This window comes from Macaca fascicularis, chromosome 6 (assembly GCF_037993035.2).
Source record: "Macaca fascicularis isolate 582-1 chromosome 6, T2T-MFA8v1.1".
Taxonomy (NCBI): Eukaryota; Metazoa; Chordata; class Mammalia; order Primates; family Cercopithecidae; genus Macaca; species Macaca fascicularis.
In genome coordinates this window covers 1,894,410-1,917,114 of record NC_088380.1, presented here as the reverse complement: position 1 = coordinate 1,917,114, position 22,705 = coordinate 1,894,410, and the positions used below count along the sequence as shown (strand labels likewise).

General features: G+C 53.1%; 1 protein-coding gene and 1 long non-coding RNA gene across 12 annotated transcripts in view; both read left to right on the top strand.

Annotated features, from left to right (window-relative positions):
- The window catches only part of LOC101925688 (succinate dehydrogenase [ubiquinone] flavoprotein subunit, mitochondrial), a 28,159-nt gene extending 17,569 nt beyond the window's left edge, over positions 1 to 10,590 (top strand). For 3 of the 11 annotated variants that reach the window (XR_010587281.1, XR_010587284.1, XR_012413559.1), the window contains 5 exons: positions 59 to 170; positions 397 to 527; positions 2,396 to 2,509; positions 4,592 to 5,216; positions 9,537 to 10,590. Coding sequence is in view for 5 of the 11 variants with exons in the window: in XM_065546072.1 (XP_065402144.1) it covers positions 59 to 170; positions 397 to 527; positions 2,396 to 2,509; positions 4,592 to 4,789 (555 nt within the window). In the remaining 6 variants the exon portion in view is untranslated. Of the gene's footprint in view, positions 1 to 58; positions 171 to 396; positions 528 to 2,395; positions 4,562 to 4,591; positions 5,288 to 5,336; positions 6,790 to 9,536 lie in introns of those variants that run through there. The other 8 variants (XM_065546075.1, XM_073993125.1, XR_010587282.1 and 5 more) reach the window with 7 other exon arrangements.
- Positions 10,591 to 11,679: 1,089 nt separating this feature from the next.
- LOC135971226 (uncharacterized) lies at positions 11,680 to 14,024 on the top strand. Its single transcript, XR_010587280.1, has 2 exons — positions 11,680 to 12,844; positions 13,227 to 14,024. It is a non-coding gene; the product is annotated as an uncharacterized lncRNA (long non-coding RNA).
- Positions 14,025 to 22,705: the final 8,681 nt, after the last annotated feature.

The following is a 22,705-nucleotide window of genomic DNA, read 5'->3' as shown; positions in this document are numbered from 1 at the left end:
TTCTTGGTGTGGCTATTTGTATGGATTAAAAGTTTACCAATAATATTTTGTGTCACAGTCAATGCAAAATCATGCTGCCGTGTTCCGTGTGGGAAGCGTGTTGCAAGAAGGTTGTGGGAAAATCAGCAAGCTCTACGGAGACCTGAAGCACCTGAAGACGTTTGACCGGGGTGAGCAGACAGCACAGCGGGCTCTGTGCAGTGTTGGGCCCTGCCTTCTGTAGGGTGGGCTGGTGTCTGTGCCGTCAGTGCTGCCTTAGTTCCATGCTTGCTGTCCGGATCCACAGCCATAAAGCCACAACCAGTGGCTCCACGGACTAGCAGGCCCAGGCCGACAGCTCAGAAGGCCCCTGTGACGGGTCCCGCCTGCCCCTGATGGAACTTTTTGTGTCCCCAGGAATGGTCTGGAACACGGACCTGGTGGAGACCCTGGAGCTGCAGAACCTGATGCTGTGTGCGCTGCAGACCATCTACGGAGCAGAGGCGCGGAAGGAGTCACGGGGCGCACACGCCAGGGAAGACTACAAGGTGCGCCTTCTCGCCACACCCACCTGCACCTGCCTTTTCCTCCCACCTGGTGGGACTCAGCCCCACCCCTGCATTTTCTCTGCATTTTATTTCATTTCCCCAAAAGTAAATCCAAAAAACGCCTTTTTCCCCCTGGTAACTCTGATCCCTGGGTTCCCGCCATCCTCTGGATCACTGTGACCTTTTCCTTGCTTTGGGTCAGCGTCCACTGATGGCAGCAGTGGCATCTCCAAGCCAATGTGCTTTGCTGTTAGAAGGCCAAGTTTAGAAGTGCAGCCAGAGTGGCATGACCAGGAAATAAATGCCAGTTTATTAAATAACGATTAAGCCACCTTTTCAAACCTGCCCTGTGGAGGAAATGCCAGTTTATTAAATAACGAGTAAGCCACCGTTTCAAACCTGCCCTGTGGAGGAAATGCCAGTTTATTAAATAACGAGTAAGCCACCGTTTCAGACCTGCCCTGTGGTTTGGAAAAGGTATTATAGAGCCTGCCCTGTGGTCACTTGTTCTTCAGGTGAACTGATTTTTGTGCAGAGCACACGTGTTGGATTCTGCCTGGTAAGAGTTTTTCACATACGATAGCAGAAAAACACGGAAAGGGAAGCTCGGGGCACAAATGCAAGTTCAGGATAAAGCACATCAGCGAAAGGACAAAGGCTGCACAAGGCAGGCACACAGGCTGGTTCAGGACCGTGTGTGGGCGGCGGCTGGTGACCTTTCCAGCCCGCCGAGCGCGGTGAGTGGGAGATCATTTTTATTCACCATGAAATTTCACCGATTTACCCTCCACTGGAATATGCTGATGGCTGTGATCACTGCTCGGAACTTGCTCTTGCCTCCTTGTACATATTAAGAGTCTTTCCTGTGAAGTATATGAATCCGTGTTTGCCAGAATACAGAATAATAATAAATTTATCACTTTTATTTTTATTTTTTTGAGATGGAGTCTCTGTCCCCCAGGCTGGAATGCAATGGCGCAATCTCAGCTCACTGCAAGCTCTGCCTCCAGGGTTCAAGTGATTCTCCTGCCTCAGCCTCCCAAGCAGCTGGGATTACAGACGCACGCCACCATGCCTGGCTAATTTTGTATTTTCAGTAGAGTCTGGGTTTCACCATGTTGGCCGGGCTGGTCTTGAACTCCTGACCTCAAGTGAACCACCTACCTCAACCTCCCAAAGTGCTAGGATTACAGGCATGAGCCACTGCGCCTGGCCAGTAGTATAAATTTAGTTGGTCACAATGAGTTTTAATTAGAATAGAAGCCAGGTGCAGTGGCTCACGCCTCTAATCCCAGCATTTGGGAGGCTGAGGCAGGCAGATCACTTGAGCCTGGAGTTCTAGACCAGCCTGGGCAACATGGCAAAACCTGTCTCTACACAAAAAATTAGCCAGGCGTGGTGGTACATGCAGGAGGCTGAGGCAGGATGATTGAGCCTGGGAAGTCAAGGCTCCAGCAAGCTGTGATCACACCACTGCACTCCAGCCTGGGTGACATTGCGAGAGCCTGTCTCAAAAGAAAAACAAATTTTTTAAAAATAAAAACAGGCTGAAAGAAAAGATTGAGGTAGTAGGTAGTCTCCCAGCGCATGCAGCAGAAAGACAAAGTATTTGGTAAACTCTTAGGTACATAAAGGGTGTCTAAGGGAACGTGCGGACACGGATTACTCTGGACTCACTGCTGGCTGCACACCCCCCGACCAGCCATGTGGCCTCCTTGGGTTCTGAACATGTTGATGGTGCCGGGGCTGAAGTGGAAATGGAATGAGTTCTAGGGCATCTGTCTCTTAGATCATTTTAATGTTTGCTATGTTTTTTCTGTATTGCTCTGTTAGAGTAATAAGATATGTGATGGTGTTTCTGGCCTCAGGTGCGGATTGATGAGTACGATTACTCCAAGCCCATCCAGGGGCAACAGAAGAAGCCTTTTGAGGAGCACTGGAGGAAGCACACCCTGTCCTATGTGGACGTCAGCACTGGGAAGGTCAGTGTGGAGCTCGTTCTCACCACAACCCAAAATGCGCACGGCCCTGCCCAGGTTCACGGGCCGACCTTGCTGATGGTGAACGGGGAGGAGCAGGCCAGATTTAAATCAACTCCTGACAGATTTGAGGCACCACTGAAAAAGGCACTCTGACAGCAGTCAGGCTTCTGGCTGGAAACAGAATCCAGCGCCTGCAAGTGGTTCAGAGGAGCCTTAAGGAAGGGCTGCTCCATGGTGTGGGCCAGATGGAAGTCACTGGGCAGGAGCAAGTGTCCAAGGCCTGGTGAGCGGGGAGGAGATGAGGATTGTGGACTTAGGGAGAAAGTCAGCGTCTGTGGGGTGGGGACACAGCCACTACCAGAAACCAGTCCCAAGCCAAGGGAGCCCAGAAAAGACCCCTCCCCTCTCCTCCCTTGGGCTGGCCCAGCTGGAAGCATCTGCAGGGGAGCCGAGGGGATGTGGTGCAGCGCTTAGCATCCCCTGGGCACTGAGCAAGCAGAGAAGGGAAGGGCAGAAATTGAGGAGGGGTTGGGGTAAGCAGAGGGGTTGTGGTGAGCAGTGTCCTGGGAACAGCCAGCCAAGGGTGTGGTAGGGGGGTTGCAGCCTTGTTCCACACAAGCACAGTTCACCTGTGTGGCATTTCCGCTGGGCATTAAGATTCAGAAATAATGAAGATAGAAAGCTTTTACCCTTAAGCTTTTCGTAGCTTGTAAGAGATAGTCGTATAATCACTTATCTGTGTCTGTGGAAGTTACCTGTGGACTCTCACTATCATCTAGTGTGTCTGTAATTCAGGCAGTAGGTCATTTTCAGAATTTATCATGAAGGCCATTTCCTGATCGTATATAGAAATCATACCTCACTCGCTTAGCACAAGTCTATTTTTAATGTTTCCGGGTTCGGGTTTTTTGTTTTTCTGAGACAGTCTCATCTCTCTTGCCCAGGCTGAAATGTGGTGGGTCGATCTTGTCTCACTGCAGCCTCAACCTCCCCCTGGCTCAGGTGATCCTCCCACCTCAGCCTCCCAGGCACATGCCACCATGCCTGGCTAATTTTTGTATGTTTTGTAGAGATGGGGTTTCGCCACGTTGCCTAGGCTAGTCTTGAACTCAAGTGATCCACCTGTCTTGACCTCCCCAACAGGCATGAACCAACACGCTCAGCCAGTTTTAGTGATTTTTCAAGAAATACATACTCATTTCAGAAAGTACAAAGAGATTGAAATAAGAGCTCACAACCAGAGACGACCCATTATGGTTTAAATTTCTTTGTGTATGTGCCTACCTTTTCCTGTGTGTGCATTTTTAATATACAATTCCTTCTCTGAAATTCTTGGGACCAGAAGTGTTTCGGATTTCAGGCTTGTTCAGACTTTGGAATATCTGCATGATACTTACTGTCTGAGCATCCCAATCAGAAGATCTGACTCCATAGCACATTTCTTTTGAATGTCATGTTGGTGCTCAGAAAGCTTCAGATTTTGGAGAATTTCAGATTTTTGCATTAGGGATGTTCAACCTATGTAAATATTTACTTTGAACTGGAAGTAGGTAGTTTAAACATACAGTGTCTCGGTATAGACAAGGGTTCTCCCACTTTTCATGACGGGAGCATTTTTGTAAAGCACTGAGAATCTGGCACAGGGTCATTTCGTCGCTCTGTTCCACTCTAGGGATCTGCCGCCATTTACAGTCCCCTGTTGCGCATGTGGAACATTGTTGAATTTGTTATCGGAAAAGACTGCGGCAAATACCTTTAAGTTCCCAGGCCGTAAATCTACTGGTTAGGGACCGCCAGTTTAAATAACCAAATACTAAAAGAACTGGCATAGAAGTAAATGGGCTGCTTCTTTATTTTTAGGCTGTTCTTTTTAGAGAACAATAACAATTATTTCCAAGTTTGTCATTAGAAAATAGTATTAGGTTGGTGCAAAAGTAATTGCAGTTTTGGCCATTACTTTCAGTGGTAAAAGCCACAATTTTGCACCAACTTAATATGATAAATTTGTTCCTTAAAGTGTATTTTTGGTAAGAAAAACCTTTTGTTTGTCCTTCTATTAATTTTTTGTTTTTTTCTTGGTAGAGACAGAGTCTTGCCATGCTGCCCAGGCTGGAGTGCAGTGGTGTGATCTCAGCTCACTACAACCTCCACCGCCCGGGCTCCAGCAATCCTCCAGCCTCCGCCTCCCAAGGAGCTGAGACTACAGGTGTGAGCCACTATGCCTGGCTAATTTTTATATTTTTTTACAGAGATGGGGTTTCACCATCTCGCCCAGGCTGAGCTCAAACTCCTGGGCTCAAGCAGTCCTCCTGCCTCAGCCTCCCAGAGTATTGGGATTATAGGTGTGAGCCGCTGCCAGAAAAACTTTCCTAAGGCAAGGCAGGTTTTACATTATATTTAGATTTTTTTTTTTTTTTTTTAAATGATGTCTTTTTTGGCAGTGCACAGCCAGAGAATAACACATCACACACAGGAAATAGTTGTGCTTATGTGATGGGGCCTCAGCACTAGGAAGGAGTGGACTGTTGGCACATGCAGCAGCTTGAATAAATCTGAAAGTCACTATGCTGCGTAAGAGAAGCCAAATAAAAAAGTGCATGCTGTGTACAGAGGGTGTCGAGAATGCCTCCTGTGTGACGGAAAGCAGATCCGTGGTTCCTGCAGACTGGCAGGAGCAGATTCCAAAGGCACAGGAAGAAGCTTGCAGGTAGAATGTGTTCATTACCTGTGCATTACACCAAAAAAAAAGCTGGTAATAAAAATGCTAACCAAAAAAAAGGTGAAACTAGGATGAAATTTCTTACCTGTGTGATTGGTAAACGTGCAGGTTTGCCATCATGCTTTGTTTATGAAGCTGTGGGGTACAAGGACTCTCATACCTCACTGTGGAATGCAGAACGTTGCAGCCTCGTGGAAGAGGATTTGGCAGCATCTAACAAAACTATGTGGCATTTGCCGTTTGACTCAGCAATTCTAGAATCTGCCTCAAAAAAACTCTGGCAAAGAAATGAAAGGACTTTACGCACAGAGTTCTTTTCACAGTCTGAATGTGTTTACAACAAACTTCTTCACTGTGGCGTTTGTAAACGTAGGGAAAAGAAAGAGAGATCAAACTGTCACTGTGTCTACGTAGAAAAGGAAGACATAAGAACTCCATTCTGATCTGTACCCTGAACAATTGTTTTGCCCTGAGGTGCTGTTATTCTGTAACTTTGCCCCAACCTTGAGCTCACAGGAACATGTGTTGTATGGAATCAAGGTTTAAGGATCTAGGGCTGTGCAGGATGTGCCTTGTGAACAATATGTTTACAGGCAGTGTGCTTGGGAAAAGTCATCGCCATTCTCCATTCTCGATAAACCAGGGGCACAGTGCACTGCGGAAAGCTGCAGGGACCTCTGCCCTGGAAAGCTGGGTATCGTCCACGGCTTCTCCCCACTGAGATAGCCTGAGATATGGCCTTGTGGGATGGGAAAGGCCTGACCGTCCCCCAACCTGACACCCGTGGAGGGTCTATGCTGAGGAGGATTAGTAAAAGAGGAAGGCCTCTCTCCTGCCTGCCTCTGGGAACGGAATGTCTTGGTATAAAACCTGATTGTACATCTGTTCAGTTCTGAGATTAAAAAACCACCCTGTGGCGGGAGGTGAGACATGTTGGCAGCAAGGCTGCTCTGTTACTCTTTTTTTTTTTTTTTTTTTTTTTGAGACGGAGTCTCGCTGTGTCTCCCAGGCTGGAGTGCAGTGGCGTGATCTCGGCTCACTGCAAGCTCCGCCTCCCGGGTTCACGCCATTCTCCCGCCTCAGCCTCCCAAGTAGCTGAGACTACAGGCGCCCGCCACCACGCCCGGCTAGTTTTTTGTATTTTTAGTAGAGACGGGGTTTCACCATGTTAGCCAGGATAGTCTCGATCTCCTGACCTCGTGATCCACCCGCCTCGGCCTCCCAAAGTGCTGGGATTACAGGCTTGAGCCACCGCGCCCGGCCTGCTCTGTTACGCTTTACTCCACTGAGATACTTGGGTGGAGAGAAGCATAAATCTGGCCTATGTGCACATCCAGGCATAGTACCTTCCCTTGAACTTATTTGTGACACAGATTCCTTTGCTCACATGTTTTCTTGCTGACCTTCTCCCCACTGTCACCCTGCTCTCCTGCTGCGTTCCTCTTGCTGAGATAGTGAAAATAGTAATCAATAAATACTGAGGGAACTCAGAGACCGGGGCCGGTGCGGGTCCTCCGTACACTGAGTGCCGGTCCCCTGGGCTCACTGTTCTTTCTCTATACTTTGTCTCTGTGTCTTATTTCTTTTCTCAGTCTCTCATCCCGCCTGATGAGAAATACCCACAGGCATGGAGGGGCTGTCTCCCTTCATTCTATAGTTATTATAAATGTACAGGAACGTTAAAAGGAACATGCTTGTATAACACCACTCAGTAGCCCAGGAAATGACCAATCTGATGTGTGTTAAATTCCATCCAAGCCCCCTGCAACCACCATTTTTAAAATAAAATTAAAAACTGGTCCTTTCCTTGGTGATACAAGTAAAATAATAACTAGAACAGAAGAAAAAGAAATTCCCAAACAAGTAACTTTAAAATTTGATGTTTGTGCAGCCATTAATGGTAACAAGCTAGAATTAAAATGTAGTTCCCTTAACTAGGAAAAGAGCTACACAGTAAAAAATAAATGTTTGTCATAAGTTAAGGGTCTGTGAAAATTGTGCCTATTGGCCATGTGTTATTTAGGCTACTTAAAAACAGGACAAAAAGGACCCAGTTCACCTTCAAAAAGGGGCAACCAATCTCTCCTAGATCCCGGTCCCTGTAACCCACCAAACGAATAATCTCTAACGCCCTAGATCCCGGTCCCCGTAACCCACCAAACGAATAATCTCTAACGCCCTAGATCCCGGTCCCCGTAAACGAATAATCTCTAACCCCCTAGATCCTGGTCCCCGTAACCCACCAAACGAGTAATCTCTAACCCCCTAGATCCCGGTCCCCGTAACCCACCAAATGAGTAATCTCTAACCCCCTAGATCCCGGTCCCCGTAACCCCCAAACGAGTAATCTCTAACCCCCTAGATCCCAATCCCCGTAACCCACCAAACGAATAATCTCTAACCCCCTAGATCCCGGTTCCCGTAACCCCCCAAACGAGTAATCTCTAACCCCCTAGATCCCGGTCCCCGTAACCCCCAAACGAGTAATCTCTAACCCCCTAGATCCCGGTCCCCGTAACCCACCAAACGAGTAATCTCTAACCCCCTAGATCCCGGTCCCCGTAACCCACCAAACGAGTAATCTCTAACCCCCTAGATCCCGGTCCCCGTAACCCACCAAACGAATAATCTCTAACCCCCTAGATCCCGGTCCCCGTAACCCACCAAACGAGTAATCTCTAACCCCCTAGATCCCGGTCCCCGTAACCCACCAAACGAGTAATCTCTAACCCCCTAGATCCCGGTCCCCGTAACCCACCAAACGAGTAATCTCTAACCCCCTAGATCCCGGTCCCCGTAACCCACCAAACGAGTAATCTCTAACCCCCTAGATCCCGGTCCCTCTGATCCACCAAACGAATAATCTCTAACCCCCTAGATCCCGGTCCCTCTGACCCACCAAACGAATAATCTTTAATCCCCTAGATCCCGGTCCCTGTAACCCACCAAACAATCTCTAACCCCCTAGACCCCCATTGGAAGAATGGAGAACATGCAGCCCTGGGGATCGATGGGACAGGGCTAAACCCCCAAGTTGCTATTTTAGTCCGAGGGGAGGTCCACAGATGCTGTCCCAAGCCTGTGTTTCAAGCCTTTTATGACGAGCTGAATCGGCCAGCACCAAAGCTTCCAAAAAAGACAGAGCCACACACACCTTGCATCACCCAGGTGGGGAAAATGAGCTGGGCTGTGGGTGCTGGGAAAGCCGTGCCTGCAGTCCCCTTCAGAGTCAGGCTGCACTGCCCAGGGAGCCCGAGAGAAAGGTGGAGAGGCCTCCTGAACGGGGCTCTGGGCATCACAACAGTTGGTGCCTTCTGGGCAGGATGCGCAGGGTCTGCACCGCCAGCTCCAGGGAGGTGGCCCGCTGACTGAGTTGGTGCTCATGGTTCTTGGTCCCATCCCACACAGCAAGACACAGACAAACTGCCCAGCCACACAAACCAGTGAGCGAGAGGAATTCCCCAAATTGTGTGTCTGGAGGCCAGGTGCATCTAAAATCCTGACCCCATGCCCCCCACAGCCTACCCTGAGGTGGGTCCCGGCACATGGTTGCTGCCTCCAGGACAGGGGACGTGGGCCCACAGTGTGGGCCGCCCCTCGCCATCCACCAGGGCTGCCCATGGCCATGGGTGTGGCACTCTCGGGGCCCAGTATGCAGCAATGGAGGCCACAATGATGGGAATCTCCAGGGTGGTCTGGCAGGCGCCCAGGCCTTCCCTGGCTCCAGCCCATCGTCTGGCCAGTTATGTTCCCCAGGGGCCATCCGATGCCTCTGGCACTCTCCGTGCTGGCTGGGAAGACCAGTGTCGGCCACTTGGCCGTGGGCAGCCTCCTTCTGGCACTAGCATGTGTCCCTCCCTCTGTCCTCGCTCTGCCTGCCACGTCTGCTCAGCCACATGGCACCGGGGTGTCCTCACCTGTCCAGCCTCCCAACCTGGTGAGCCTCAAGGGCATAGAGCTCTGCCCACCAGGCTGACATACCCCGAAGGGGGACTGGACTGGACTCAGGAAAGCCCCGGCTCATGGCAACCTTGTCCACCTGGGCTGCTCGGCCTGGGTGAGTCCTTACTGGGGAGAGGGCTCCTCTGCCCTCCAGCTGATAGGTGTGTGCTGGGGGACACAGGTCAGGAAGCAAAAGCAGAGAAACCAGGGAGGGGGCGTGAGGTGTGGAAGCGAAGAGGGGTCCTCCCCTGGCCAGTGTGTGTAGCCAGCTGCCCCTCCCACCCCAAAGCCATGCCCAGGAGCAGCCCCCCACTGTGTGTCCAGGGAGCAGGACGCTGACCCCACTTCACCTTCCCTTTAATCCAGCTGTGACCCTGCCCCACGCCGGGATGCGCTGGGATGGCTTGGGGGTAGCACCCTGCACAGCGGCTCTGGCTCTAAGCTGCACAATCGGATGTCCTGCACAGTCACCTGCTGATCCAGCACAAGCCGGTGAAGGTCACTCCTCTGGGCGTGAGTCGCCACCCTGCACCCTGCAGGACAGGTAACTTGGGGAGGGCTCACGTTATCTTATTTAACAAAAGCATTGCCCAGAGCATGGTATGATAAATGCCTGGCAGGATGGAGGGCGCCTCCCACAGAACTTTCACCAGGTGGAGGAAGGCAGGATGCCCATGGGGCGATGTTGGATGGAACCCCCAGCTGCCAGCTCTGGGAGGGGTGAGGAGGCCTTGGGCTCTTCTTCCAGGTAGCCCCACTCAGAGCCTTGGACAGAGGGCGGCGCTGCATGGAGGGGCAGCCAGAGCCAGACTGGGAGCAAGAGGGCCAGAGGGAGGCAAGATGCAAAGTAAAGCCTGGAAATCCAGACGACACCGGGAACCGCCTGCACTCTCTGAGGTTCACCGGCGCCCAGACCCGCCTGTGGATGGACTCACCCTTGTCCTCTGGGTCCCGCCTGTGCCCAGGACTCCCAGGACCTCAGAGGTATACTCTAGGCGTGATCTTCATTCTTCTGCAGAACTGTTCGCCTTAATTTGCTGGAGATTGTCTTAAAGCATGGCCTCTATCCATCCACAGATTTAGTGGAATTGATTAAAATAAACAACACTTGGCCGGGTGCGGTGGCTCAAGCCTGTAAGCCCAGCACTTTGGGAGGCCGAGACGGGAGGATCACTAGGTCAGGAGATGGAGACCATCCTGGCTAACACGGTGAAACCCCTTCCCGACTAAAAAATACAAAAAACTAGCCAGGCGAGGTGGCGGGCGCCTGTAGTCCCAGCTACTCGGGAGGCTGAGGCAGGAGAATGGCCTGAACCCGGGAGGCGGAGCTTGCAGTGAGCTGAGATCCAGCCACTGCACTCCAGCCTGGGCGACAGAGCCAGACTCCGTCTCAAAAAATAAAATAAAATAAATAAATAAACAGCACTTTCATGTCGTCCTTTTAGGGATTTCTTCAAAGCACTGTGTTGATTTTATAATTCACCTGCTGGGGAGAGTTGCTTAAGGGATATTCTGAAATGAACAAACAGCCACAGTCGCCTGTGAAGAGCCACACGTCGCCCGTCCCATCCCAGCTCCGAGCCTCTGCGAGGTTCTCCCCTGCCTGCTGAGCTCCCTCCCTTGTGACACTGGGGGTGACCCCTCCTCCCATGCTGCAGGGGCCTCCAGATCCCAAGGGCAGGCCTAACTCCCTGAGAAACTCAGGGACCAGTGGCCACTGTCTCCTTGGAGACAAGGGTTTGTCGAGAAAATGTGGTGGGCAGGATGGGCTGGATCTGAGACAGGCGTCCAGGTGCCGGGGTCACAAGCCAGTCAGCCCTAGCAGCAGGCGGTCACTGCAACACATCAAGGCTCTTGGGACTTCGAGTGTGGCCCCTGGGAAAGGAACCAAATGGGCCGACTCAGTGTGGCCCCTGGAAAAGGGACTGAATGGGCTGACTAATGTCTGAGATGCCAGTCAGCCTCTCTCAACCTCGCCCCTCGCTGGGAGGCCAGACACTGGGCCAGGACCCGGAGGGTGGAAAGTCACAGCCCAGAGGATGGGGGAGAAGTAAGGACAATGGAGGGGAGGGGAGGAGGATGGGGGTTGCAGTTGGGGGGAAGGTGAGGAGGACATAGGGGAGGTGAGGTGAGGACGTGGGGAGGTGAGGAGGACATGGGGAGGTGAGGAGGATGGGAGGAGGTGAGTAGGACAGGGGGCGCAGTGAGGGGGAAGGTGAGGAGAATGGGGGGAGGTGAGGACATGGGGGAGGGGAGGAGGACGGGGGCACGGTGAAGGGGAAGGTGACGTGGGGGAGGTGAGGATGGGGGGAGGTGAGGAGGACATAGGGGAGGCGAGGAGGACATAGGGGAGGTGAGGAGGATGGGGGGAGGTGAGGAGGATGAGGGGAGGTGAGGAGGACAGGGAAGGTGAGGAAGATAGAGGTGAGGAGGACATAGGGGAGGTGAGGACGATGGAGGGGAGGTGAGGAGGACATAGGGAAGGTAAGGAGGAGGGGTGAGGTGAGGACATAGGGGAGGCGAGGAGGACGGGGGGAGGTGAGGATGGGTGGAGATGAGGAGGACGGGGGGAGGTGTGGAGGAGAATCTCAGATGCCGGTGGATCAGGGTTCCTGTCACCAGGTGAGTGCCTGCAGCTGCCCTGGCTCGTGGCTTCTGTGGCCTGCAGGGTCTGCTGCTTTCTGGCATTTGTGGGTGCCTTTAGCCTTGTCCACAGGAGGAGGCTGCTTCTGCAGAGCAGGGCCCCCGACAGGCCTTAGCAAACCCCTGAGGACCTTGGACTTGAGGACCCTCCACAAGGAAAGGTGGGGGGCAGGGCTGGCCAGAGGGGCTCTTTGTGTAGCTCTTGCTGGGGGTGCCAGGCCCTCAACTGGATGTGAGAAGGCGGCCCCGGGGCACAGCTGGGATGGCCATGCTGGAGCCGGCTCCAAGTCCCCTCCGCCTTCAGGGACAGAGGACACAGTGCAGAGGCCTGGCCTTGAATCCATGTGGCTTTTCTACAGGCTGTGGGTGAAGACCACCCAAGGATTCTGGGTGAGCTCCAGACCGTGAGCTTCCGGTGGGTGAGGGGGGCAGCAGCGGCGGCCACATCTCAGGAGCCTGTCTAGGGCCTGTCCTCTCTGGTGGGTGAGGGGGGCAGCGGCGGCCACATCTCAGGAGCCCGTCTAGGGCCTGTCCTCCAGAAAAGCAGGGGCAGAGACACGAGGCAGCAGCCCCCGGAGACCTCCCGCACATGGCCAGCCAGCAGGCGGGGCCGCATCAGCCTCCTGACGGGAGGAGTCCCAGATGCAGCCTCAGTTCCTGGGCCCTGGAAGCTGCCTGGCATGGGCTGGCAGCCGCTTGACCAGGCTCAGCCAGGGAGGCATTTCCAGAAAGCCTCCTTCTCGTCCCGAGAGCTGCCTGTGTTCTGTGCTCACCGGGCCTGCGGTCGGCACAGAGTGTGGTTTAGGGCCGCTGCTCTAGGGACTGGGGAGGGTGAAACCTGCATGACCAGTGGCACGATGCATCCTGCTACCTCCGGAGACTCCTTAAAGCGTGGTGATGGCCGAGCACGTGGAGGCCCTGAAGCAACCCAGCCCATTCTGGGCGAGGAGGGGAACTGAACTCCCCGGGAGCGAGAAGTCCTGGGGCTGAGGCTGAGCTGAGTGGAGTCTGGAGCAGAGAGGATTCGGGGCGTAAGTTCAATGTGAGGTTTTTAATTTTCAAGGGTAGGAGTTTGTGTGTATGAATGTTGCTGTGGTCTGAGTGGTCCCCCGAAATCCATGTGTTGGAACCTTAATACCCAGTACAACAGTGTTGCGGGTGGGGCCTTTGGGAGGAGCTTAGGTCATGCGGGTGGAGGGTGGATTAAGGCTGGTGCCTTGATATGGGACTTCCCAGCCCCCAGAACTGTGCAAGAAAAAAACCTGTTCTTCATCAATTACCCAGCAAGAAGCATTTCATTACAGCAGCACAAGCAGATTAACACACATGTATTGCCGGGGCAGGGGGGTGTGTGTGTGTGTGTGCATGTATACCACATTCCTTGTGAAAAGAAAGATATTTTCCCAAACACAGAATGACTCAGTGTCCAGCCATGTTCCTGGAGCCTTGGCCGCTCCTCTGTGTGAACTGTGCTCAGTGGGCCAGTGTCATGACCTGGAAAAGCTGCAACCCGAGAAAGGGAGCCAGCCCTGCCGTTCCCCATCGTGCTGAGTGAGCTGCTGCAAACTTGCCACAGACTCACCCTGGATCCTCGGAAACAAGGACCTTCTGTCCCCAGGACCTCTGTCCCAGGCTCTCTGTGCACCCAGGATCCACCCAGACCACAGGAGCTGACAGTTGAGGCCGCGTGCAGGACACCAGGGAAGATGAGGGGCCTCTCTGACTTCCTCCTCCTCCTCTTCCTCCTCTGCCAGCTCCAGGTCTGTCCACCACCTTTCCCTTATCCCCACATTGCTGCAACCTCACCCTTCCCTCCACATTCTTATTATCCAAGAGAGCAAGTAAAGCACAGTATTTAGTTGAGTTTGTTTTTCATTGAGATAAATTGGCGTGTAACAAAACTAAGAATAAAATCTAATTAGTGATAATCCATTAATCAGGCTAACATGTAATCTGGATTAGGGAACATTGTATCTTTGTCTGCATCTTTGAAACAGACGACTTTCATGCATATTTATCAGTGAGAAAACCAGACGCCAATGTTTTTGCGATGCTGTAGTGACTGACTGTACAAGACTCATTTACAATGAACACAGTAACTGAGAATGGAACGTTAGTGAATAAGATTTCTTTTCCATAAATGAAGATGTCTTAAAATCCTGTTACCCTGAAAGTTGACTCACTGAATTCGCATTTCATGGATCCAGAAAACGCCATGCCAGTGTGGCAGGACGAGCCACAGACAAAACTCCTCAGACACCGGCTTAAAGAAGGAAGAGGTTTATTCGGCCGGGAGCGTCAGCAGACTTGCGTCTTAAGAGCCGAGCTCCCTGAAAAAGAAATTCTTGGCCTTTTTAAAGCCTTACAACTCTGAGGGGTCCATGTGAAAAGGTTGTGATAAATCAGCAGGCGTGGGGAACGTGACTAGGGGCTACATGTGCTTTTTCATACGATGTCTGGAATTTACAGATAACACAAGTAGTTTTAGTCAGGGGTTGATGTTATTATTATTTTTTAACTCCTAGGGCCAGGTGGTGGTGCCAAGGTTGTCTGGTTACTTATCTTACTTTTGTTTCTTTCTGACTTTTTGCTTTCTCTCTTTCCTCCTGTCTTGTGAACTAGGCAAGGTGGGGGGAGGAGGGCAGTAGGAGTAGTAGTGGTCTCCTTCCTTACCAGGTGGACTCCTTCTGAACCTCAGCAGTGGTGACTGGTGGTTTCTGTAATGAAATTTCAGTTCGACCCTCATCTGAGATGAGCGAGTGTCTGAGATGAGCGAGTGTCTGAGATGAGCGAGTGTCTGAGATGAGCGAGTGTCTGGTAACACAAAGCTCAGGAACTGCGCACGATCCCTCACGAAAGCTTGTGTCCAGTTTCCATCTGGTGCCAGCCCACTCGAAGGGCAGCTAACTGTCACTAGGAAAGTCCTGTGGGCAGTAAGTGTTACGTAAGACGTGGATTTGGTGAAGCCAGGCCCATCACATGACGAAAGCTTGTTAGGGTGGGTTTATCTGTCAGATTCCAGATTCATAGAAAAGGAGGAGACGTTTATGTCTTCAGCCATTATAAAGAGTAATTCTTATATGTTTTAAAATTTTGGCTATGTATATAATTTAGAGATCTACATGTAGCTCTGTGTAATCAATATTGCGTATCTAATATATACTACATAGATATAAATATTATATAAATTATATAGATCTATGTATTTAAAATGTAGATCTGTAGAGTGCGCTACAGGCGTGTTTGTTTTGTGGTGTTTTGCTTGATTTTGCTCCATGGATGTTGCTTTTTTTGTTGTTGTTGTTTTTTTTTTTTTTTTTTGAGACGGAGTCTCGCTCTGTCTCCTGGCCTGGAGTGCAGTGGCCAGATCTCAGCTCACTGCAAGCTCTGCCTCCCAGGTTCATGCCATTCTCCTGCCTCAGCCTCCCGAGTAGCTGGGACTACAGGCGCCGCCACCTCACCCGGCTAGTTTTTTTTTTTATTTTTTAGCAGAGACGGGGTTTCACCATGTTCGCCAGGATGGTCTCGATCTCCTGACCTCGTGATCCACCCGTCTCGGTCTCCCAAAGTGCTGGGATTACAGGCTTGAGCCACCGCGCCCGGCCTGGATGTTGCTTTTTCTACAAATCGCAGGTTTGTGGCAACCCGCGTGGACCAATTCCATGGGTGCCGTTTTCCCAGCAGCATGTGCTGCCTTCATGGCTCTGGGTCACATTTTGGTGATTCTTGCCACATTTCAAACGTTTTCATTATTATTATCTATGTAGTGGCAATCTGTGATCGGGGGTCTTCAGTGTACCAATGTAATTGTTTGGGGTGCTATGAACTGCACCCATACAAGACACAAACTTAATAAATGTTTGGTGTGTCCTGACTGCCCGCCATCAGCCGTTCCCCCACCTCTCTCCCTCTTCCCAAGCTTTCCGGTTCCCTGACACACAACAATACTGAGATTAACCCAGTTAGTAACCCTACCGTGACTGCAGAGTGCTCAGGTAAAAGGAAGAGCCACCACATCTCACTTTCAATCAAAACCCAGAAAAGATTAAACTTAGCATAAGGCATGTTGAAAGCTGCGACAGGCTGAAAGCTAAGTGAGGCTTGCACCAGTGAGACAAGTAGCAAAGACAAAGGCAAAGTTCTTAAGGGAGGTCACAAGTGCTGTTCTAGAGAGTGCATGGATGATGGGAAGTGAACCAGCCTTGCTGCTAATACGAGAAAGCTTTTGTGTTCTGGATAGACAATTAAAACAGCAACACCATTCCCTTAAGCCAAACCCTGGTCCGGAGCAGGGCCCTAACTTTCTTCAGTTCTGTGAAGGCTGAGAGAGGTGAGGAAGCTGCAGAGGAAGAGTGGAAGCTGGCAGCGGTGGGTGTGTGACGTTTAAGGAAAGAAGCGGTCTCCATAACATAAAAACGCAAGGTGACGCGGCAGGTGCCGATGGAGAAGCTGCAGCAAGTTACCTTCCGCAGCCAGAAGATCTGGCTAAGATCATTGATGAAGGTGGCTGCGCTTAACAACAGATTTTCAGTGTAGATGGAACAGCCTTCTGTTGGAAGAAGACGCCATCTAGGACTTTCCTAGCTAGAGAGGAGAAGTCAGTGCCTGGCTTCAGAGTTTCAAAGGACAGGCTGATGCTTTTGTTAGGAGCTGGTGCAGTGGTGACTTTGACTAGAAGCTGATGCTTATGGACCATTCTGAACATCCCAGGGCCCCTAAAATCATGCTCAGTCTACTCTGCCTTGCTCTACAGATGCAATGAGAAAACCTGGATGTCAGCAAGTCTATTTACAGCATGATTTACTGACTATGTTAAGCCCACTCTTGAGAACTACTGCTCAGAAAAAAAGATTCCTTTCAAAATATTACTGCTCACCGACAATGCACCTGGTCACCCAAGAGCTCTGATAGAAATGAACAAGGAGATAAAGGTTGTTTCCATGCCTGCTAACACAACACCCATTGCACAGCCCAAGAACTCGTTTCAACTTTCAAGCCCTATAATTTAAGAAATACATTTTCTAAGGCTGTATCTGCCATAGTTAGTGATTCCTCTGATGGATTTGGGGAAAGTAAATTGTAAACCTTCTGGAAAGGATTCACTATTCTAGATGCCACTAAGAACATTCATGATTCATGGGAGGAGGTCAAAGTGTCAACATGAACAGGCGTTTGGAAGAGGTTCAGTCCCATCCTCATGGATGACTTTGAGGGATTCCAGCCTTCCGTGAAGGAAGTCACTGCAGATGTGATAGGAGTAGACGTGAGACCAATTACTGCTGAAACGCTTGGGATATGCTCCTTTTGTCTGAGAAAGTGGCTTGTTCTTGGGTGTAGCAAAGCACACACTTGGAGAGACATTTCCCCATGGCAGCTGGCATTTATTACACCGATCAGGAGCCATGCTTCGGGCGCCAGTGCAGCAACAAGGCAGCGTGCTGGCCACGCCAACTCCCTCCCACGTCACAGGGCCAATGGCTTCTGTGCCCCGGCACTCAGACATGACCACATGACCGCTCCTGCCTGGGAGGATAGGGCAAGGATGCCACGCTCCCTGGCACTCTCTGCCACCCCACCACGCCCCCACTTGTCTGCTGAGCCCCCAGCTCTGTCATCCACAGCTGGACACAGGGACCCAGCCAGGGACTCCAAGGGGCCCCTAGAGGAAGGCAGCATCTCAAGGCAGAGTCAGGCCCTGGGGAGAAACACACTTTTACCATCCATGGCCACAGAGCTCCTGGCTGTGAGTGAAACAGCACCTGGCCCTGGTGCACGCACGTGGGGCACGCAGAAACCCGCACACAGGGAATTCACCGAATTCTCACCCACGCGGTGGGCTGGGCCCTGCTCACCCCAGGTAAAAACCACAGGACCTGAGCTGACAGGGGAGTGCAGTGTGGGCTTCACCTGAGGGGGAGGCACAGAGGTTTCAACAACTCAGGGAGGTGGGTGTGCCCGGAAATGCACTGGGAACAACCTCGCCAGGAGTCGGAGGAACTTCCCCGTTACCAGCCTGGCCACAGCTCCACGCCCGGGCTCTCTGCCATTTGCCAACTGTAAGTGGCCTCTGCCCACCTGAGCAGTTCATGAGAAACAGGAAAATCATTTCCAGAAACAAGTTTAGAGTCAAACAGTTACCCAGAGTTCAACATTTCAAGAAGTCGAACCTTCTACGTCACACTTTTTTTTTTTTTGAAAGCAATGCGTGCTAACCCTACAAAACTGGAAGAGGCAGCGAGAGAAAGGAAGAAGCTGAAAACCATGGCCACCGGCCTTCTGGGGCTTTCCTCCGTGTTTGCGTCTACTCAGGGTTGAGGTCGCACAGTTCTGCGTCCTTCATTGTCACCTGGTATTTTCTTAAGACGATTCCATGTCATAAAAGTGCTGCAGATGCATAATTTAAAGGACTGTATTGTATCGTATCGGTTTTTCATCCACTTATTCCGATGCCCCCCGCCCGGTGGACCTGTTCTCACTCTGCCAGCACCTTCACAGCGCCGTTCCCTCTGCCGCCTCCACCATGCAAAGCCCTCCTCACCCTGTAGCCCCCCATGAGGGAAGCTCTGTCCGTCAGCAGCCAGCACTCCCGTGGGGATTCCTGCAGGAGAAACCTGAGGGCGAGGGGCGAGGCGAGCAGTACCAGGCGTCAGGAGGGGTCCCTGTCAGCCGGTGCCCGGGGCCTCTGGGCGGTGACCCACACCCCAGTGCTGGTCCCGGGGAGGCCAGGGTGGCCGTTGCACCCACCACTGTCAGTCACTGGCTCTGGGTCACCCACAGGCTGGGCTCGTGACCTCCCAGGCATCTCCCAAAGAGGCACACAGCCTCCTCAGCCTGGCACAGGGGTGCAGGCCCGGACAGGGCATCTGGGAGGCACCCATCCTCCTCAAGCCCTGTGGACGGCAGTGGGCCCCATGGCACCGCCTGCTCTGCACATGGCACTCGGGAGGCGCTCAGGGCACCTGTGTTCATGGAGCACAGAGGCAGAACGGCACTTGAGTGCGCATGGGAGTCATGCCCTGGCCCGCTGTCAGCCAGTGGGCAGCAAGCTGGAGATACCCTCCTTCCCGGAGGCCTCGGGCCAGGACCTCTGTCGCCAGGCTCTAGATCGGCACTGACCCCTTCCTGGAGCATGACTCGGATGTGGGGTGGACCCAGGACCTCGGCTGGGTGTGGAGAGACAGTGAGGGAGGCTGTGGCCTGGGAAGTGAGGCCCGCAGGGCTCAGCACTGATCCGGCCTCCCCTCGGATTGCCCCGGTGGCCTCTCTCAGCCTCAAGCTTCTCATCAGTGAAATGGTGCAGAAAACAGGGCTTCGTGTCCTGGAGGGTGTGAATTCACCAGGGCCCTAAATCACCCAGACCCCTACTGTGTCCTTGTAGGGACATGGCACTCTTGTGTTTGCTTCATTCCATTAAAGAAAAAAAAAAACCAGGCACGGGCACAGTTGCAGAGCTCATCGTAAATAACCCACTGGCGGCCCCCTGCTCCACAGCCCCCCACAGCTGCCGTTCTGACACGCGGCTGCCACTGTGCAGCGCTTCCTGCTGGACGTGGCATCTTCGCCTCCTCCGACATCTAGAAAGCCTGGGCCAGCCCTGTGGTTCACCACAAGGAATGCCGTACGTTGGGGAACTCTGAGCCAGGAAGCCACACTCGGAGGAGCTGGACACGGGGCATCAAGGGCACTGCTGGCAGTTGAATGGTGTTTGCAGAGGGAGGTGGGGAGACAAGGGCAACCTTGAGCCGATAAACACTTGAGCGACGCTGTCAGGAAGGAATCCATGACTCGATGGCTCAGCAAATATTAGCTCAGCGGGTGGCACTCAGCTGCTGGGGGCAGAGACGGCGCTGCATGCAGACACGGGTCCTCTCAAGTTGGCCTGCCCTCGAGTGTGAGGAGGGCGCCCGGCCAGCCAGCACCCACCCTGGAGGCTCCCTTGGCAGGTGCAGCCCACCCGGCCCAGCTGCAGACAAGACCCGTGGCTTGGAGGTTCCAGGTGCGTCTCTGTCTCTGTGGGCTGAGGGACATCTCGGAGAACATCTTCAGCCCGTGGGGGCCTGAGACACTGCCCTCCTCACTGCTAACACCAGACCAGGTTCAGAAGGAGGCATGAGGCACCGTGCGTTTTGCAAAGTCCACAGGATGAACACAAGGATTTGGAGCCCGGACGTGCCAAATGCCTAAAGGATGCACTCATTAAAAAACTCAGCTTCAAATGCACTCAGCTTTGAAGCTGAGGATCATTTCTGCAAAACAGAAGAATCCCTGTTCTTAGAAAAATCTGTTTTCACCTCAATCTGTCTTATAGCTGAAAATCTTTGTGTAGTGAAGTATCTTGAAGTAGAACAAGCTGCTAACAAGTCACCATCACAACTTAATGAGCGCGGCACAGGGACGCCTCCCGGCACGCGCCTGGCCTCAGCCCGCCAGGCTCCCCGCGTGTTGCCTTCAGGCTGAGCCTCGATGCACACATGTTGGCCGTAGCCTTGTAGAACAGTTAAAATTAGTAAATGCACTGGGGTGTGGGGGGGACCAAGCCCCTCACCTTGCAGAGAAGGAAGATGAGGTGCTGAGCACCCAACACCTTGATCAAGGACACGCAGTGACCCCAAACTAGGACCCGTCCCTTGGCCTCAGCTGCCCTGTGCCCTGGTCAGATGTGGTCAGGCCTGTGGAGTTTCTTTTTTTTTTTTTTTTTTGAGACGGAGTCTCGCTCTGTCGCCCAGACTGGAGTGCAGTGGCCGGATCTCAGCTCACTGCAAGCTCCGCCTCCCGGGTTTACGCTATTCTCCTGTCTCAGCCTCCCGAGTAGCTGGCACTACAGGCGCCAGCCACCTCGCCCGGCTAGTTTTTTTGTATTTTTTAGTAGAGACGGGGTTTCACCGTGTTAGCCAGGATGGTCTCGATCTCCTGACCTCGTGATCCGCCCGTCTCGGCCTCCCAAAGTGCTGGGATTACAGGCTTGAGCCACCGCGCCCGGCAGGCCTGTGGAGTTTCTGTTTGGCAAAGACCTTGCATCAGGAACGTCACCTGCAAGGTGTCCCTCCCTGTCACCCTGCCTCTCCTTACCAAGCTCAGACACAGCTGGACCCGCTTCCAGACATCCACTTAAAACCCAGCCATGCATAAAACCTTTCAGGCCAGGAGGAGCGGGATTACACCTGGGGGCACTGGATGTGGGCATGGCCCTTCCTGTGCCCCTGGGCCCCAGGTGCCCCCACAAAGCCCTTGGCTGCCCTTGGGGCCACCCTCCTCCCCCCCAGCACAGCAGTTTCCGGCACTGAGACTTGTGCTGTACCTGCTGGGACTTTCAGAGCGTTCATTTGAGCAGCACCTGTGGCCAGTGAGATTCTCACGCTGAAAGGCCTCCCTGCCTCTGGAGGCCTCCTGGGAGCTGCTGTCCTCATAGGATGTGCCCCCCAGGGGGAAAGGCTTCCCACCCTGCCAGTTCCTCCACCAATGGGACCAGCAGCATCCACCCGGTCCTCAGCCCACTGGGCTTCAGATCCCACCAGCCCACAGGATTCTCCCCACACCCTGCCCCATGCCCCACAGAGCCAGGGTCCCCTCACCCTGCGGGCGGTCACTGCAAGGCCATGCAGCCCCTGAGGGCTCACCCTGTCCCCGAGTGGAGTGGGCTGCCTTCCACCAGCGCATCAGCACCTGTGACCATGGCCTGCTGTCGCTCTCGGCTGTGCAGGGTTGGGTGCCAGGCACTCAGGCATCTGGTGCTATTGAGGACAGCGGGTCCCCCTCACCGATAGGGTAGAGAGGAAGGAGGTGATCAGAATAGCCCCTGTGGCTCAGCAGGCCCAGCTTCCAGGCCCACCAGAGCCTTGCGGGACCCCTCTTCCCCCATCAATGGGCTGCAGGGGAAAGCACAGGGCTGGGCTTTTCTACCAAAGGACCATCCGGACGTCTCAGATTACAGAGCCACAAAGACTGGGAACTGGAGGGGGCAATTCCCCCAAATCCAAAGGAACGGGGGGCTCTAAGTGATGGGGGCTGTAGTGGTGGGAGCTCTAAGCAGTGGGTGCTCTAAGCGGTGGGGACTCTTTAAGTCGTCAGGGTCCTCTCAGGACCTTCTTTGGCAGAGGAGAGCCCGCCTGGGCCAACGCTCACTGCCTGAAAACTAAAGACCAGCTCCGTGCACTTTAGGACGTGAAGAAAAGGCAGAGACAAGGAGGCTCCTGAGCGTCCCGTAAACTCTTGAAGTTCCTCCAGGTTCAGGGCGCCTCTTTCCCCAGCCAAGCCCGGCGGTGCCGTCTGCGCCCCCCACCCCTGGGCTGACGTAATGAAAGCTTGCTTTCTCCGGGCGCCCATCTGTGAGTCCCTCGCGGGCAGGCCTCCGCGGGGCCCGCTCTGCTCAGAGCTCGTCTGGTGGAACAGAGGCTTTTTGTTGCATGCGATTTCCAGGGCTGTGCTGGCTTCATGCACCGAGGAGACCGCTCTATAGGCCACGGCCACCGGGCCAGCGTCCAGCGGGGCACAAGGGATCTGTGTGTCGGGCAGGGTCAGCATCACAGCGCAGCCCGGCGGGAAAGTGGGGCGGCCGCTCCCAAGGCTCTGGCTTGTTTGAATGAGGTTGCTTTTCCCAGAGTAGCTGAAGTGTCAGTCCACGCCGAGAACTGGTTGCCTGCCAGCATCATTGCCTTTAGATTTAAAATGAAAATATGACAGAGCCAGAAGCTGGGTAAACTGTTTTCCCTCCCTCTCCTTTCACAAAGCCAAATGGAATAATTGAGATCAAATCTAACTCTTCAAAAGTGCATTTGCCTGAGAACTCTCCGTGCCAAGTGTGGGCCTGAAATAATCCCTTCGCTGACACTCTAAGCCCGGAGAAAGGCTGCCTGTCACAGAGGTGCTGACGCTGCCAGACACAGCCACGCCAG